The sequence below is a fragment of the Nicotiana sylvestris genome, chromosome 7, assembly GCF_000393655.2.
Source record: "Nicotiana sylvestris chromosome 7, ASM39365v2, whole genome shotgun sequence".
Lineage (NCBI taxonomy): Eukaryota > Viridiplantae > Streptophyta > Magnoliopsida > Solanales > Solanaceae > Nicotiana > Nicotiana sylvestris.
In genome coordinates, this window is record NC_091063.1 from 77,628,703 (window position 1) to 77,646,667 (window position 17,965).

The 17,965-nt window shown below is 36.6% G+C and overlaps 2 protein-coding genes across 3 annotated transcripts; one reads left to right on the top strand and one right to left on the bottom strand.

Annotated features, from left to right (window-relative positions):
• The first annotated feature begins 1,284 nt into the window (after nt 1-1,284).
• Nucleotides 1,285-13,570, top strand: LOC104247969 (uncharacterized). Its single transcript, XM_009804138.2, has 11 exons — nt 1,285-1,623; nt 2,010-2,131; nt 2,422-2,582; nt 5,102-5,174; nt 5,275-5,305; nt 5,854-6,143; nt 6,355-6,603; nt 7,299-7,400; nt 7,644-7,694; nt 7,851-7,938; nt 12,984-13,570. Exons 1-11 carry the CDS (start codon nt 1,446-1,448, stop codon nt 13,151-13,153), a joined length of 1,515 nt encoding a protein of 504 aa, XP_009802440.1. The 5' UTR covers nt 1,285-1,445; the 3' UTR covers nt 13,154-13,570.
• Nucleotides 13,571-14,073: 503 nt separating this feature from the next.
• On the bottom strand, nt 14,074-17,547 carry LOC104247974 (protein METABOLIC NETWORK MODULATOR 1). Of its 2 annotated transcripts, none has more exons than XM_009804148.2 (3): nt 17,417-17,547; nt 14,517-15,644; nt 14,074-14,419 (listed from the first exon to the last, which is right to left on the bottom strand). In XM_009804148.2, exons 2-3 carry the CDS (start codon nt 15,591-15,593, stop codon nt 14,306-14,308), a joined length of 1,191 nt encoding a protein of 396 aa, XP_009802450.1. In that variant the 5' UTR covers nt 15,594-15,644; nt 17,417-17,547; the 3' UTR covers nt 14,074-14,305. The 2 variants fall into 2 exon arrangements, with proteins under 2 accessions (XP_009802450.1, XP_070007236.1); XM_070151135.1 differs by having other exon boundaries at nt 14,517-15,635; nt 17,417-17,542.
• Between the last annotated feature and the right edge of the window lie 418 nt (nt 17,548-17,965).

Below are 17,965 nucleotides of genomic sequence, written 5' to 3' on the forward strand. Positions count from 1 at the left end.
CGATGGAAACATTTATTGTCACTAATAAATTAATATTTCATCACTAATTAAAATATAGTAGAAAATCTAGTCAGAAAATAAAATATATATATAAAAAAATTATGGATATTGATGATGATTTATACCTACAAAATTTTGAATTTGTAACTAATCAGAAATGTTATACTCCGTGGTTAATATGTGAGTACAATTACATATTAATTTTTTTGTGGCAAAACACATTACATCTTTTGCCACAATATATCCCTTTGTGGCTAGTATAAAAGATAGCTACAAAGTTGATTTTTTTGTAGCAAAATAATAAACTCATTAGCTATAAATATAAATTTTTCGAGGCAAACGTTTTATCAATATAGCCACATCATAAAATTTCTTCTAGCAATATGTATTAATCCTTAGCCATGAAACGTTAAAAAGTTTGTAGCTAACTTTTAATTACGCTACATTTTGCTACGCATGCTACGGAAAAAAATATTATAGCTAAAGTGTTTAGCCACAGAATTTTTTGTATTTAGCTACGATATACTTCGTAGTTATATATACATAATGTTGTAGGGAAATAGCATGTACCACGACACCTCCTCTTGGATGTGGCACGTCAATACGTCCATTGCCAGAGCAAACAAAAAAGGCCTGAGTGCTGACCCCTGATACAACCCCATCATAACCGAAAAATGATCCGAGTCCCCACCCACCGTCATCACTCGGGTCTTTGCTCCATCATATATGACCTTAATCAACTTAACGTAGTCAACATGTACACCTCTAGCCTCCAAACATTCCACAAAATCTCCCTTGTAACTTTATCGTACGCCTTTTCTAAGTCGATGAATACCATATGCAGGTCCTTCTTTGTCTCCCTATACTGCTCCATCAATCTCCTAACAAGGTGGATCGCTTCTGTAGTCGCCCCGACCCGACCCGAAACTTTGTCGTACGTTTATTTTACATGAGCATGTTTTATTCCATTCCACCATCTTTTTGAAGTTTCTTTTTCTTAAAAGCTCACAAAGCTCCCAAATTTCAAATTGTCAATTTCCTCATTGGTCAATTAATTGTTTCGTTGTTGTAGGTCAATTAGTGGAACTCTCTAGATTAAGAAAGGGCAAATCCGGAAATTAAATGCCAATAAAAGCCAATAATAGAAATATCATAAGTAGCGAGGGCATCTAAGCAAAAATCCAATAACAAATAAAATGTTCCATAAGCAAAGCTACAGTCCCGTTTTTCTTGTAGGTGTATACTTGTTCTTCTTTGTTATACGTTCGATTCAATTCCCCTCTTCTCCCATAAAAAAATACCAGGAACAGAAAACAATTCATTCTTCAGATTTATTTGCAAATACGAAATATATATACTACAAAGTGACATACTCAAATCAATATATTTGAAATATAATACGAGGGGTTACATAGAGTCGGTCTAAAAGTGCCAAAAAGTGAGCTATGGGTTGCAAAAAAGGAGGATTTTTGGCGCCGGAAGAGAAAGGCGTAGATGCTACATTGAGCGATGCTTTATTATTCACAACTATGTGTATTATTGGCCTCCCAGTTGATGTTTATGTCAAAGATGGTTCTGTTTATTCGGGTATTTTTCACACTGCCTGTGTAGATGATGACTATGGTGAGTTTTTTTAAGACCCTCTTTTGATTTCTATAGTATCTGTAAATTATCTTCGGATTTTTTTTATTTTGGGTAGTTTATTCGAGCCTTTTTTGTTTGGACTAGATCAGTTTCTGCATCCGATCTGGACTTAGTTTTTCAAATCTTTTTTTTTTCTTCTTTTAGGTCATTTTGCAGGCCTTTTTCATTTTTCTATAGTTTATTATTTTAAATGAGGAATGTAAGACTTCCAGTCTTTGATTCTGTAGATTTTCTGGTTTTTTCATAGAGAGGAGTAGCAAGGAATCATATAGGTTCATATAGCTAACTTCAGCTAATTTGGGATTAAGGCTTAGTTGATTAAGTTATTGATTGTTTTTACTTTTGGTGTTTGTTACTTGGATTAGCTATTGTTTTGAAGAGAGCAAAGATGAGTAAGAGGGGTAATCGAAAGGCAAATATTGCACGTGGAAATTTCATAGAGACACTTGTAATTCTGTCTGAAGATCTTGTTCAAGTTGTCGCAAAGGTATGATTTTGGACTTCCCAATTTTGCAATGTCTGTTTGTTGCTGCTGTGGCTGGCAGTGGTGGAACCAGGAATTCTAACAAGAGATTCAAAACCTGTAAAAATGCAATGTGATATTTTCGAACTACTAACACACACTATAACCCCCCCCCCCCCATTTTTTTGGTGTATTGTTTTTACCCTATTGCACACTGTGATTTTGGGACAAAGGGGATTAAATCCAATCCCTAACACGTGGCTCCGTAACTGGTGGTTGATCTTTTTTTCTGTACTTATACTTGTGGTTGGCAGGGGGTTACGCTATCTGCTGATAGTATTCCAGGACATTTCGATGGGGATAGTTTAGGAACCATTTCTAGCAATATCACTTGCCCTGAATGTCCAAAGAAGGATATAAGAGCAACAAAGTCAAATGAGTCTACCGTGGATGCAGCGAAAGCTAGTAAAGAAAGGTTTGTGTTGCCAGGACTTGTTATTGATTCTTTGTTGGAAATGCCTCATGATCTATTAGCTTTTGCATGGAAGTGCTTCCTATTGTTCCAGAAGACATGACCGTGGTTTGTTCTTTAGATTTTACCCTTAAATTGTAGAAAGCAATGTCATCACCCACCTATTTCTTACCAATCAAAAATAAATTATTGAAAGCAATGTGATGAATATTTGTAGAGCGGAGAAGTGATAACGTTAAAGATAATTTCTTAATTAATTATGGTTAACTATCTCCTTATTCGTTAATAGGCTGATAAGTGAAGTGGAAAGCTTATACGATAAAAATGAAGTGGAAAGCTTGCTCGTTCGGAATATATTTGTTTCTCCTGTCACATAGTTTTTTCATGACTTAACTGAGGTTGTCATAAGAGGAAAGTTATGCGATAGGAAGGTACCTAATAAAGTGAAAGATAAGCTCTATATAATAGTGTGTTGTTAAGAGGCCCGTTTGAGGTGCAGTTAGACCTTGAAGCTCGGTGCACCGCAAGTTACGCGGTTCGCCTCGTTTAAGTAGCATCTTACTGCAGGCCGCACACACTCATTAATCATGTGTTCCATCTTAAAATGAACAATATCAAGAATAAATATTGACAGTAAAGAGATATATTATTCTTTAATAATTTTTTTATGGATAAATATATTAATGATTAAGAATATTAGAGTAGCAATGTATTAAGAATTAGTCACTAGTCTAAATTCAGAAGTTGTATTTTGTCAGGTCTCGCGTTGGTTGAGGGAATGAGTTGTGGTCTCCTTATTTAATCTTGGGCAATTCTCTCCTCATGAGCTAACTTTTGCGGTTGAGTTTGGCCCATGATCCATTTCTTCGCTTATTTGAATCATAAATGTAATATCATTTTTGGAGTTGATTGATATGGTTTTTTCTTCATATATTCCAATTCATTGCAGTATCTCAATATTTGGGTCCATATAATTGCTGTTTGTATTTATAGTTTGTTTTTCTTGCTTTACATATATATTTTTATTTTTCACTTCATTTGCACGTCTCTGCAATAAAGCCCACGTTATAATTGTGCTTTGAGAAAAAATTGAGCAGGCATTTGACACTTTCGTATGCTTTTTGCTGTTGATAACATTGCTATAGAACGGTTGTGAAACCAAAAATAATACGTAGGAGTGAATATTGGACCTACAGGATGAAAGTCGTAAAAAAGCAAATGCTTACAAAATTTGATAGAAATGATCACATCTAATAAAGGGTGAGATGGTAAAGTATGTAAACCTCCATATGCAGCAGTTCATAAGTCTGAATTATGATTATTAAAGGTCTTAAAGACATCAAGGTAAACCTAAATCGCATGGAGGAGAAGTGTGTTAAAAATATACAGTCTCTACGTATGCAGCGGTTCTTAAGTCTAACTTATGATTATTAAAGGTCTTAAAGACTTCTAAGGTAAACCTAAATCACAGGGAGGAAAAGTGTGTTAAATATCTACCGTCTCTAGGAATCAATACGGATTTAGCTAAGAGTTGATCACTATAAAAGCAAAGGTTCCATATAGGCAATAACAGCTAGTTGGGATTAAGATTTTAGTTGTTACACTTATTTTCGATCTGGTTTTTGCTAGAGTTATTTTATTAAGTTGGAGAGTTATATATTAGTCTAGGCGAGTGCAAGGAGATGTACGACACTTAGAAAACCTCCCTTTTTTTGAGAACCCTTCATTTACCTTGAAAGACAAATTACTTACTCCCTCCGTTTCGAAAAGATTGGCACTATTTCCTTATTAGTCCATTTCGAAAAGGTTGATATTTCTCAATATTTTCTTAGTAGGAAGCATTTATAGCCACATAAATGCTATGACAGATTTAAGACCACAAGACTCAAAAGTTTTACAGTCACACAAATGCAAGTCTTCCCTTCTTTATAAGTTTATGTCAAGTCAAACTATAACAATCTGTTTGAAACAGAGGGAGTGGTATTTGAATAAGTGGGTACAAATAGAGCGAGATGGTTTTAGAGGCTTCATAAAACCGACCATAACAAGTTTGGGATGGAGTGGTAGTCCATTGATTGATTGATTTGTATACATCCTATATTGATCTGATTTTGCATGATCCTCATGATGGCCCGTATTGCATTGAATTTGAATTTAGTTTACAGCGTTGCTCTCCCTGATGGACGCATACTCCTGGAGGTTTTTCTTTTCTTTTTAAAGAGGGATGTCGTTTTTTGGTGAAAAGTCAATAATGAGGTTTTCTGGCATAAGTTACTTTCTAGATAATTACGTAACCATCTTACTATTTAAATACTGCTGAATCAACACAATTCGTAGCTGGCATTTGCAGTTTTGTTTTCTGATGAACTGTAAATTTAGTGTAAGGTCATCCCAGTATCTAATACCTGCTGGATTCTGCCCTTCCCTCATGAGATTATTATCTCACTCTCATAACCTTAATTTTTCTCCTCTGTATGGTCAATTGAGCACTAACAACTCTCCATTCATGTCAATTATGACAGACTTGTGCGTGATGTCTTAATCAATAAGCAAAGCGATTGCAGGGAAAGCCATGAGTCTCTAAGGGAGAGAACTGTACGTTAATTCTATCATTGGCTGAATATCTAGTGAGAGATAAAAAGCTTATTTGTTATTAGTTAATGAGCACTTATTTTTTTTTCTTTTCATTTTGTAGATCCTTGAAGTTCAAAGCTCAAGCTCAAATCGTGAGTATTGATTCAATGCTTTAGTCTCGCAATATCATAGTTTTTCATGTGGACCCCTCTTGGTGGGTGGCAAAAGATTAGGCAGTGTCTCTTGTTGACCGAGTTTCATGATGAATCATAATCAACCTAATCTCTGCTTCCCATCACTTCTTAACTCCGTATAACCAATTAAAAATTGCTATAAAAGAATCGAATCAATGGACAAGAGGGGGTTGCTCTCGTGGAAGGGACACCGAGTCACCAAAGGAGAAATTGGAAATATGGGAAAAAAGCCATTACCCCCCCCCCCCCCAATCAGTAAGACGAAAGAAAAGGAAAAATATCAAATCAATTTTCACAGATTGTGACTTTTTCCGTGCTGTTAAAGACTTAATGGTGAAGGGAATCCTTATTTGCGCATGCTATTTCCTTGTTCTGCAAAAGAACTCTTAACGAAATGATGATTGTTGGTAGATAATGAGATCTTTGAGTTCTTTATATTATACATATCTATCATAAACCAAAAAAAATGTCATTCATGAATGGTATTATAAATTTTTCACTTGCAGTGGATGTTTCTGTAACTCAATCAACTGCCATTAAGAATGTTGACTTCAAAGCAAACTCGGAGTTGTCATCAAATGGCATAACTTGTGGTAGTCCTCCTCTTTCCTCAGTCAGACTTGATGATCGGAATAATGAAAGGCACAGCCATGAGCAGCAGACTCTAGGCAAGACTCCTTGTTTGGGCCCTGCTTCCTCTGGTGCTCCAATTACCTCAGTCTCACGCGTCAGTTCATCATCAGCTCCAGCTGATTTGGCGCCTCCACGAAGTTCAATTCATAATGCTAATACGAAGGTAAAGTGAACCTAGTGGGTTCAGTTGCTGCAGGTGCATGATCAAAATTTTTGTTCATTCATATACAAAGTTATATAAGCTTACTTTTTCAGTAGGTTTATGGCGATGTCAAGCTTATCGTGGTACTTGAGTTTTTGGAAATTCTTATCCTTACTCCTGTATTATTCATTGTCTAGGATGATTTGTGACTGTTGATTTTCCTTCTCTCTAGGAGTCTAAGCTCAACCCTGGGGCAAAGATATTTTCTCCATCGGCTTTGCATCATAGAACTGTTACTCCTTCTGTGATGCCAACAATGGCGTACATGCCAGATTCCTGTCCTGTAGTACCGGTGGCTACAGCTGAGCCTGAAGTTGAAATCACCCCTTTTGCTTCTCACCCATCTGTGCCAGTTAAGTTTGTTCCTTATAATAATTTGGCAGCTGGAAATGGTGGCTTGGACGTACAATATGCTCAACAGGTATGTGATTATAATTATCTATCTTACTTTGAAAATGCAGCCCCCACCCCCTTCTTTAGTTTTCTGACAACTAGAGTTATTTCTCTGAGTAACTGAGAATATTCCATTGATTACGAAATCCTTTTGGTTGATTGACTGCCATTTTCTGTACCTAAATCAACCATCTCATATTGACCGGAAGAAATGTGCATTACTAACATAACCACATCGCACTTCCATAATTTGGTGTTTGGAGACTAGCCCATCGGTTTGAATGGAAGCTATTATGCAATTCTGTGCTTCATCTAATCTAATTATGTCACTGATATGCATTTAGGAAAAGGCAATTGATAAATATGTTGATAAAAACAAAAGGAAATGAAAAGTTAATGAAAGAAAAATCTATCTTATACAATGATTTTCCATAAATCATGTGCTAATAAGATATATTTTCTGTTGTATAAAGAAGTTGAAGGTAGAAAAAAATAATTAGGGTCTGTTTCTTGATATTATAGTATGCAGTTTACCAAAATGCTGCTGCTTTCTTAGTTAGAAATGACACTTGTCAAATGCCCTTTCAAATTAGTTGTTACAGCTTAATATCAAACAAATGAAATCAATCACATATATTATTTTACATCATACTTACATAGAATCATTATTACTGTTTTGATGCTGCTGCATATTTTTCTGAAGCCTTCTTTGTTAACATGTAGACTATTGGATACATGGGAAGCAGGAATCAGCAGGCTAGGTATGCCGGTCAGTATCATCAGATTCAGGCTGCAACCGGTTATGTGCATCCAAATTCTCAAAATGTAAGGGAAATTAGCACGGCACTCTCTTGCTGAAGCCATTTACTTTGTTCGGCTGGAAAGAAAACTCTGCCGCCTAGTGGTGGAGAGTAGAAGAGAGTCCTTGAGTCTTATCATGTCGAGGGTTGTGGCCCTATTATTAAACTGATGTCCTTATGACAATAGCATGCCATCTTGTTATTATTTTTGTGCTTGTAAGACGGTTGCAGATGTTAATGTCACTTCTAAAATTCTTCATGTTGTCAGGTTATGTTTGGACGGTTGGGACCACTTGTTTATATGCATCCCGTTTCTCATGTAAGACGAATTACTTTGTATAGTATTTTGGGACAACTTTTATGACTTTTTATAGAACTTGGATGGCTCTTTATCACATTCCTCCATTTGCTGTTCTTTGTGTGTTTATAGCATTGCAATTTCCTGATCCTTTTCTGCCTGATATCATGTCTATAGGATATTGTTCAGAGTGCAGTGGGGTTCTCTCAAGTATCCACACGTCCTCTATTAATTCCACATCCGGTCCATCCTCCTAAGCATCAAGGTATGTGTTTGTGGACATTTAATGGTATAGCTAGAAGTGGTCCAAATGTTTATTAGGTTTGAATGGAAAGTCTTGAGTTCAATTCAATATTCAGCTACTTATTTTCAGAGGCACGAATGCATAATGCTCTACTGTCTGTTTTAATGTAACGACTGGTTAAATGCAATTGGTTCTAATATTCTTGGGCAAGTGACCTTTTTGAAAGCGTTGGTCATGAGTGAGATAATTGTCCCACCAGCCTTTTAGCTGACCAGTAAATCCGGCTATAATCATTTCAGCAATTGCCCTATCCGTATTTTTATTAACTTTACATATAGTGCTGTACATAAGCATTCTATGTACTGTCGTATAGATTTGTTTTTCGGCAAGACCATCTATGTTCCATTCATAGATATCTGACCCACTATAACCTTGGTGATAGTGGTCATTGTCCTGTTCTTCTATTAGGACATCTTGAGGTGTTGGTCTAGGATAGTAAAACATTTTTTGGTATGGTTTACGAGCATATTTTTCAGAGATTTTATTAATCTCATCGTTTACCTTTAGATTGTTAGGAGACGTATGCTCTAAGCTTAGAGGATTAGCTCTAAATTCACCAAACTTCTTATTGAGAAGTTCCTCAATGTCATCCAGACTTTTTAATTTAAAGTCTTTTACCTCAAGAGGTGGTTGGATACTTGTAGTAGCAATTTGCTCCTTACCCTTAGTATCCTTCTGCTGGATTTTTTGGACTTCAGCTATAAGCTTGTCCAATTTTTCATGAATCTTAATAACCTGTTCACCCAGAATACTTACATACATATTAGTATAATTGTTTTGAGTGAGCATGGTATTTAGATTCTTGGCTGTTATCGCAGCAACATCATTTTCAAATATATTTGAAAAAGCAGTACAATAAACAATTTTATCCTTGTCCCCTATTTGAAAAGATTGTTGTGGTGGGAAAATAGAATTAACAATTTTTCCACTAGTGAGCGTATAATCTCTTTCTAACACAGAAACATAGTTATAAACATGCTTAGACATAAACCAAGGAACAAAAGCAATAATTTTATTTGTCTTGCTAATATCCTCATAAAAATTATGTCTAAAGAATTGGATTAATTCACTATTCATGTTTTCATGAAACCATTTTCTAAAAACAGCCCATCTGAGTTTTAAAAATTCTTCTAATATCATTTTTCATGCCGGTGAACCCGAACTAAAATCTATTTGGTTTTCAACCATTATTAACACCATTTGACGATATTATCTTTACCAATGCTGATATTATCAATTCTATTATTTTCTCTAATTTGAGATGTGGAAGCTCTAGAAGGAAAATCTACCACATAATAAATTGGAGAAATATAAGAAGAATTTGATCTAGTTAGTCTAGATGATAAGCTGATATTATCAGTCTGCACGGGTTCATTGAACCTGATTTTAACAATGTCATCTGAGGTTTGTTGTATTTCTGTAACCTCAGTATTACCAGTGTTTCGAGGGGCAACCGCTTCCTCTATGACCTATTCCTTAGGGAAATCAATTTTATCCTATTTGATAGGTCTTCTGGTGGTTACTTTGGATTTACCAAAGTTGGTTTCTATAAGAATGGTTTCATTTTTGAAATCAATAATTTTGCACATAGGATTCAAAGTATATAAAGGTTTGAAATAAATCCTATAACAGATACATATAACTTCTGTACCAGGCAAATAATCATAATCATGTAATTTAATGCTGAGAATTAAAGCATTTAAAGAGTTCTCATCATTAAGAGAAGTCTGCAAATTGGGATAAACATTAAAATAAACAGGGCCATAGGCCAAACTGGTTTGCGCAGTCCCTATAAGAGACTTTTTCCAGTTCTGGTTTCTGCCATCTCTGAGAGCTGCTATAAAGCTTTCAGGTAAGCCTTTAAAGTAAGTGGCTTAAAAGCGACTTTTTTTTTTGATAATAGTAACATGTATATTAAAAATAAACAGCACTAGGGCAGTGCCAAGCCATATTTACAAGGAACAAAAACCAGCTATGACAACCTAGGATTACAGTGCACCTATCAGGTCTACTAAAGATTCTGCCTCCTCAACATAACTTTCTTTGCACCAGAAATGAAACAATAGTAAACACTTCATCTTGATTTCCTGTAAAGAATTGCTTTTGTCTTCAAAAGTTCTTAAATTTCTCTCCTTCCAGACTGTCCACCATATGCACGCATGAACCAATCGCCACCATTTCTTCTGTTTCACTATATCCCCATTATAATTCCAACACTTCAACAGTTCACAGGTGTTAGCTGGCATGCTCCATTTAAAAGCGACTTGTATTAAGCCTATATGTATAAATCTATGTGAATCCCTATAAGTGGGGAATAATATTCTCGTCCAAATGGGAAATCAAAAACTAATAGCTGCTAATATAGCAGGAGGTAATACCGACCACCCTTTATATAAATGGATTTTATACAATCCAGAAAAGATGAAGGTACATCATCCAATATGCCAACTTATTCCTCAGTTATATCAGAGGAAAGCAATGAAAACCTTGAGGTTTATAACCAAAAGGACACAAAAGAGTTAATAATTCTTTTGGAGCAGTCCGACCTTAAATGGAAGGATAACCCATGGCAATTAATGGTCAGGTACTTTGATACAACGTCATACGCTACTCCTGCTTATAAATACAGGATGCATTACGAGATAATACTCTCAACCACAGGATCAGCTGAAATCCAACATTTCTATCATGCAAATACAAGAAAAACTTATAGTTTTTCAAAGATAAATATAAAGAAGGTAATACCTTCAGATGAATGAGGAATTAGTACCCTTAAGGATCGAGAATACACTCATCCTGACCAGAAAGTCTCAGTTAAATTTAATTATTGGGACTATGTGGAAAGTTTTAATTAAACTTTTCTTTACGAGAATCCTAATAGAAGACACTCATGGTTTGTCAAGCTCTGTTCTAATATGAACAATCAGCAAGTTCCAAATTGGTTCTTTAAATGGTGGAAGTTATATGGTCCATCACTAGAAATACTTCCTCCTATGTTCAAAAGTTTATATACTCAATGGGTAGATATATCTCCCAAAAATCAATTCACTACAGAAAGATAATATCTTCTATGATGGCATAGCAGCCATGTACTTCTTTATAGAATTCTCAATTCCATGGATAATGACATGGGATGTTCAAACTGGTTATACCGAAGAAGGAATTCCTTGCCTTCAGAGAATTGTTTATAATAAGTTTTGGACTAAGCTAGTCCAGCCAGATCATCAAGGAACGATTTATGGGGAAGATTTAATAAATCAAATCAAGGCCAAGATTAAAGAATATAAAGACCAAGAGGTAACAAATATTGATGAAAGAGAATTAAGCCCCTTCCAGCAAGTTACCAGAAAGCTCCAAATATAAAAGGAGCTATATCCAAAAAGGAAATTCTCGCTTCATAAAGAAAGATTTAGCCAAGAATTTTGAAACAGAAATTGGAGATGATATATCAATGACCTCCATTGGAAATACTTCAGATGAAGAAGTCTGTGCAGCAGGTGAAGCACAAAGCAACTCTGGCACAGAAGTGAATATTGATAAAATTGAGGACTTCCTTGCAAAATTGAAGGAAAGTGCCGAAGAATCTTCGGGGGAAAAAGACAACAAGGGAAAGAACAAGGCTTGAATTATTGAAGGCCCCACAAATCAATTATCGTGGTAATAGAGACAAACAACTTTAATAAAGAAGCGGATCCCTCCATTATCACAAGGAATCTACTTTTATAAAGTAGTATGTTCGTTAGCAATTATAAGTGCTTTTAGTAAAGTAAATTTTCTAATTTGAAAATTCTTTCATCTAAGGCTATATTTGAAGCCTTTAATTCCGAGACTTCTTTTTTGAGATGATTTATCTCAATAGACAAGTCTTGGACCGTAGCCGGTCTATTAGACTGGGACTTATTCTTAATAAGCCTTCTGATTTCAGACATAGTGTAAGCCCTTTTTGAGATGAAATTCTTTCCACCTCTGTTCCTACCTCTGAATTCGTAGGAAATTTATCAATAATTTGGGGCCTTAATTCAGGATCTTTAATAACCCTTAATAGTTCTAGCATGCTATCATTGGTCAAGACATTAATTTTCAAGTCTGTGAATTGAGAGTAAATATTAAAAATATTATCGTCAATATTACAACAATGATTTGAGCATTGTCCCATATTACTGAACTCTTGCTCATCCTCGGAAGATGAAATATAAATTTCTTCCTGAAGGACTCGTAAGTCTTCACTTGTTGACGAACCCTCTTCATCAGTGTCAGATATTTCTGGTGAAGAATTTAAAAGGATTTTATATAACGAATCTTTGATATTATCGTCTAAATCAAGGTCTTTGATTTTGTCCTTGATTTTGCAATCCTTTGCATAATGGCCTATTCGTCCACATTTATAGCCGGCCTGAGGGTTTTTTGATTTAATAAAACCCTTTCTGGCTTTATGAAAAGCCTTTTTTCTTTGGGCCCGTTCATAACGTTTTCCAGTCGAACACTTTTTCTCTTGTAGATAATTACTATATCAAAGGTCCAAGCTTGCACATGGGATCTAAGGAGGATGACCTTTTAAAGCATTTTTCCTTTACAAGGTAGATGACCCAAACATTGTAGACCTACAGCAGTGCCAGTAGTAGCAGATAGAATGCCTAGGAAGTTTTAGCATTTGTTGATACCGTAGCAGGTCACTTTTTTGTTTGACCGGTTCCATATCAGCGCTATAATATGTTTGTTGAGTATGAATTTGTGTTCCTATTTGCCATTAGCTTGCGATTTCAACTAGATGGTGAACAACAATTTGTGGCTGACTACAACTTGCTGCAATGATTGATCACTTGAACATTGATGTGATGTGGATTTGGATTTGTTAAAGTAGTGTTGATAAATACACATTTCTCCCTAATATATTGCACTCTCAACCTGGAATTCCACATTAAGTACAGTTATTTACACATTATAGTACTGTTATAAGTTGCTTGTATTTTACTGGCAGAATAACCTAGTACATCCCCTTGTTGCAGGAAGTACAGCAACGCAAGCATTGCAGTTATATATGGCTCCCCCAGTTATAACAGGGTTACAACAACCATTCACTATGCCAAGCATTCCTATTACACAGGCGTCTTTTCCTGTTATACGGCCTATGCAAATCCCAGGATCTAATGGATTTTTGCCTAACAAGTTTGCATGAATATACTTCTGTAGTTGAAATATGCTGCCTGTTGAGATTCTTTTTTCGTCTGTTCTCAATCGCTGGCAGGGTGATTCTTTTCTAAAGATTCCGGTCTTACTGTATGAGCAGGTTATTCTTTATTAGTAGGGAGAGGCATTAACATTGTATATTGAGTTACACAGAGAGTTGCTTTTGTTTGAAGGTAAAGGAGGACTTCACTCGGGGGTTCTTGTTTTGATGGTGATACAAAGGAGACAGATTTCCAGTTTTGAACTGCAGGAAAACAAATTTTTGGGTGTCAAGATCGCACTTTTTTTATGATTCATACAGCTTAAATGTCAGATGTTAAATTGGAATTGAAATATACAGTGACGTGATAGCTCCTTGTTAAATTTTGATCACTATTCTAGTCCATTTTGCCATGTGTTTTGGTTATCCATCATGTAATAGTTTGGTTGCTAAGCTTTGATCATTATTTTAGTGTATTTTGCGATGTGTTTTGGTTATCAAACATGTCAAGTCCACATTTCATTTTTAGGGTCAAGCTAGATTTTGGTCAAAGAAATTTCTTGGATTCAATTTTAAATATTACTGTGATGCACAGGTCCCCAAACTATAACATGTTCCTTCGTGAGTATTGACTGGTAATTAAGTAAAATTTTAAGACGAATTAAAAGAATAAATTAATTGCCCCGGTGAATCAAAGCGACAGTCTCCGAGCGAGTGCTAAATTAGCTCGGTGAATTTAGACCTGCTATTAATGTTGATTCATCTATAGTCGCACTGGACCAGTCACTCAAAAAGAAAGCTATGAAACAGGTTTGTGCTAGTACAAAACCAGAATTTCTAATATCAAGTGGCTACCTTTGCTCAATGTGGTTCCAACCTAGACATAGCCACATGGTATAATTATTCAATAGAATTGCAAGGCAGACACGTATGGAGATGAGATATACCATTATAAACAGTTCCCATAAGCGTTTAGTAATATGCAAGCTTCTATTCCAGAGTTTATAAACATAAAAAGATAGGCTTTCTGGAATCCTGGAGCTGCTTCCCATTTTATGGTCTTTTTGCATTCGCCATTTGACTAATTCATAGGCAAGGACCACAGGTGCAATTTCAGAAGGTAATTAAATAACTCTAGTAGCACTATACAATCTGCCAGATCTACTGAACACTAGTCTCCTCTTTACTGCTATCAGTTTTTGGAATCGTTGTCACAGCAATACCAGATTCTCCAGCACGAAGCAGCTGGTTCTCCATCAGATTTTCCTGCACAGCCTTCATGTAGGAACAAATTTCAGAACCTACACAGATCTCTATTGACATAGTAAACTTCTAGAGCTCGAAATGGTTATTGAAGTTTTGGTTACTTTACCTGTAAAAGTTCAGTCATCCTGCCAGTCCCATAATTCATCAACGGCTTTGAAACAGATATAGCCTGGGTACGAAGAGGGGGATTTACAGGTTCAGTTGGTTCTGCCGACGGAACCTGATTCATGTCACGAATATCTCGTCCGGGTAGTACATGCGACTGTTCTGCTTCATGAGAGGCCTTATCAACTCTCGTATCTGTTTTTGCTGGCGGGGCAGATCCTTGAGACCCCTTGGTCACTTCAACAGGTATATTAATGTTGGTTGATACAATTGGTTTCACCTCTTCCCGTTGCACACCTTCTGCTCCCTTGCTATGAGCGCCATCCCCTTTCTGCCTAGCACATATTGCCACTTTGTCGCTGACTTGAGTTTGTGAAGGAAGTGTTTCATGAGTTGGTATCGGTGGTACCTGACTACAGGTTACTGATGCGTCAGGCGGCAGCATAGCTAATGGCGCAACCATCTGGACCTCTCTTTCTCTTGCAGACTCCATATTAGAAGCTTGGGGTCCATGATTTTGACTAGATGATAATCCATTTGTTAAATTGACAGGTTGTAGCACAACAGGAACTACTGTGCCTCTGGCACCCACTGGAGGGACTGAAGGATGTACCACTACCTGTTTGGTTTTCGAGGACCTAGATCCAAGATTAAGCGATCCATTCCATTCAGCCCTTTGTCCATACACTTGGAGTTGGTTTTCAGCGGGAGGACGGGCCTCGTTTCTTCTAATCATCTGAACATGTGGGGCTACATCATTTGCTGCTGTGACAGGAACATAATGACCTGGCTTAAAAACAACACCCCTGTAGTTCGTATTGGAGTCGCCAATTCTAACACTGAGCAAATAACCAGCATCAAATGCAGCCTCAACCACACCTGTAACAGCCTGACCTATCATCCCATCATTTCTATTTGCTTGCTGTGGTTGGATTTCTTGCACTAGCTCAAAACGTGGAGGAACTTGAGGTTGACCTACACGCTTTAGGCTAGGATCCTTACGAGGACGACCCCTTCTTCGCTTCAAAGGAAGGGCAATAGGCACGGTGGAGCTGTTCCCTTGAACAGCTTGGCTCATTTTCACGGAATTAGGGTCTAATGTCTGCCGTTCGCAAGTCTTCTGCAGTACCTGCCAGCAGATCAGTTTACTCTTTCAACTCAGTCAAGTTACAGAGAAAATAAATTATGGTACATTTGAACTTTCGACAAAAGTAAACTGGGTGTCCCATCATAGTGTTTTGATTCTAGAACAGTACTTTGTGGTCGCTTACACTGGAAAAAAAGGGGACATTCAGTTCTGGGAGGACTGCACAATTCACAATACTTTGCAGAATTTGGGCCCATAGTTGGAAGTGGATTGTAAAAAATGGATGAACATAAACAGTTAATTAACTGGTAGTAATAGAAATGGAGTACAGGTTTTTGATAAGTAAGCATCTACAGATTCTATATAAGATAAATTAACAGAAGATAGATTAACCTTGTCTAGATATCTTCAAATAGCAGAGGAGAGGAGATGAAGATTAGTTGCTCAATGGTGAATATGGCCCTAAGTTAGATAAGATAAATGGATGAGCTGAACCACCAAATAAGACTCAGTTGACCAGGGTGGAAAGGGAGATAGGGAGCGGAGTGATGAGCCAAAAAAGACAACTACTATCAGAGCAATCAACTAAAAGCTCAGCTACATCATATCCGTGAAAACATGACATCCATTCTTCCGCAATATTAAGAATATAAGAAGACACTACAATACAGCACAATAGAGTGAGACTAGCCAGTTAGGAGTTAGACTAAGAAGGTCATTGGTCGTCTATTGATGCAGGGCTTTACCTGCTAGTTTTACTATACCAGCCATCTTTTTCGTATTTCGTATTCTGTATTTCATATCTATTGTATCGCTGTTATTTTATTATGCATTTTTATGGTACTAATATATCGGCTTCTGTTGTTTTTTGAGCCGAGGGTCTCCTAGAAACAGCCTCTCTACCCTTCGGGGTAGGGGTAAGGTCTGCGTACATATTACCCTCCCCAAACCCCACGTGTGGGATTATACTGGGTTGTTGTTATTGTTGTTGTTGTTGTTGTAAGAAGACACTACAAGTACCTCGCAAAATTGCTGATAAATACTGCAAAACCATTCCCATACAATCACTAGCCACATCCAGAAACTTCTCCAATTAATCCTCTAAGATAATCAATAGCAAGTACTTCCTCCATTCCATTTTATGTGACAACGACACCTTTTTATACATGAAAACAATTTAAGTTTAAACTTCCTATTTTACCCTTTAAAGACATGATTTTATAGCCGCAAGAATGTCATGGCTTGATCAAGCCTACAAGTTCCAAAGGTATTTCTTCCTTAAACTTCGTGCTAGTCAAACAAGTTCCTTTCTTAAATTTCGTGCTTAGTCAAATAGGTTCGCAAATAATAAATCAGAGAGACAGTAAATTCTCAAGACAAGGAAGACGAATAGAGGCTCTAGAAGCTCCTAAAAGATTTACTTGTCTAAAAATGAGGAAAAATCAATCCTTAACCTGAGAAAATTTCTAATTTAAGCACGTATACCACATCATGCAACGATTACTTAGTCGTATACGTAGCATCGCACAAACGCCCAGTGAGTTTACATGAACGCATATAAACAGGTTGAACTAAACCGAAAAAAAGTTAATTTCCACAAACTTCGTTACTGAGTGTGAACCATGCCAGCATATAATACACAAAAAATCCAAAATTTGACAGAAAATTAAAAATAAAAGCTATTATAACCTCAAAAAACAAAAGAGGAAGCTAGAAATCACCAGAGTATATCTGAAGCACAAATTCGAAATCAAATTCTCCGGAAATTTCCCAAAAAAATAAAAACAGAAAAGAAAAGCAAAGAAAAACCGTACCTCTAGTACTTGCTACTTGCACGGAGGTGGCTTCAGACTGGTGCAGCGAATAAATTCGGAGCCCTAAGATTTTGTTGAGTAGATTTAGAGAATGAGATTTAGATAATTCCGATAATTAATTAGTGTAATCTGCTGCTATTACTACTCCTTATTTAGCGGGGTCCTCGGGTGGCGTCGTTTAGGGGCTTTGGTGTTTTTGTATTTAACACGTGGCATTTAATGATATTTTTTGTTTTTGGACTGCTGGTAAAAGATAGAATAAGAGCAAAGTTCATTTATAGTCATTCGGCCCAAACTTTTAACACCCAGTAGCCCAAAATTACAATATTCATTTTATAGCCCAAAAGTAATTCAAGTGGCTAGCCCAAAAACTTAACTAAGAGGCTCAGATCTGCAAAAGACAGATCGCGGAAAGATAGGCGACCACGCCATGGCTGTAAAGACAACCCTCACCGCCGATCCTCGTAGATGCTCCGCCGCTTCAATCATCGCCATCATCGACTGTTTCAAACCATCAATTATAGTTTCCAATTTCGAAGCTTCCCCAAT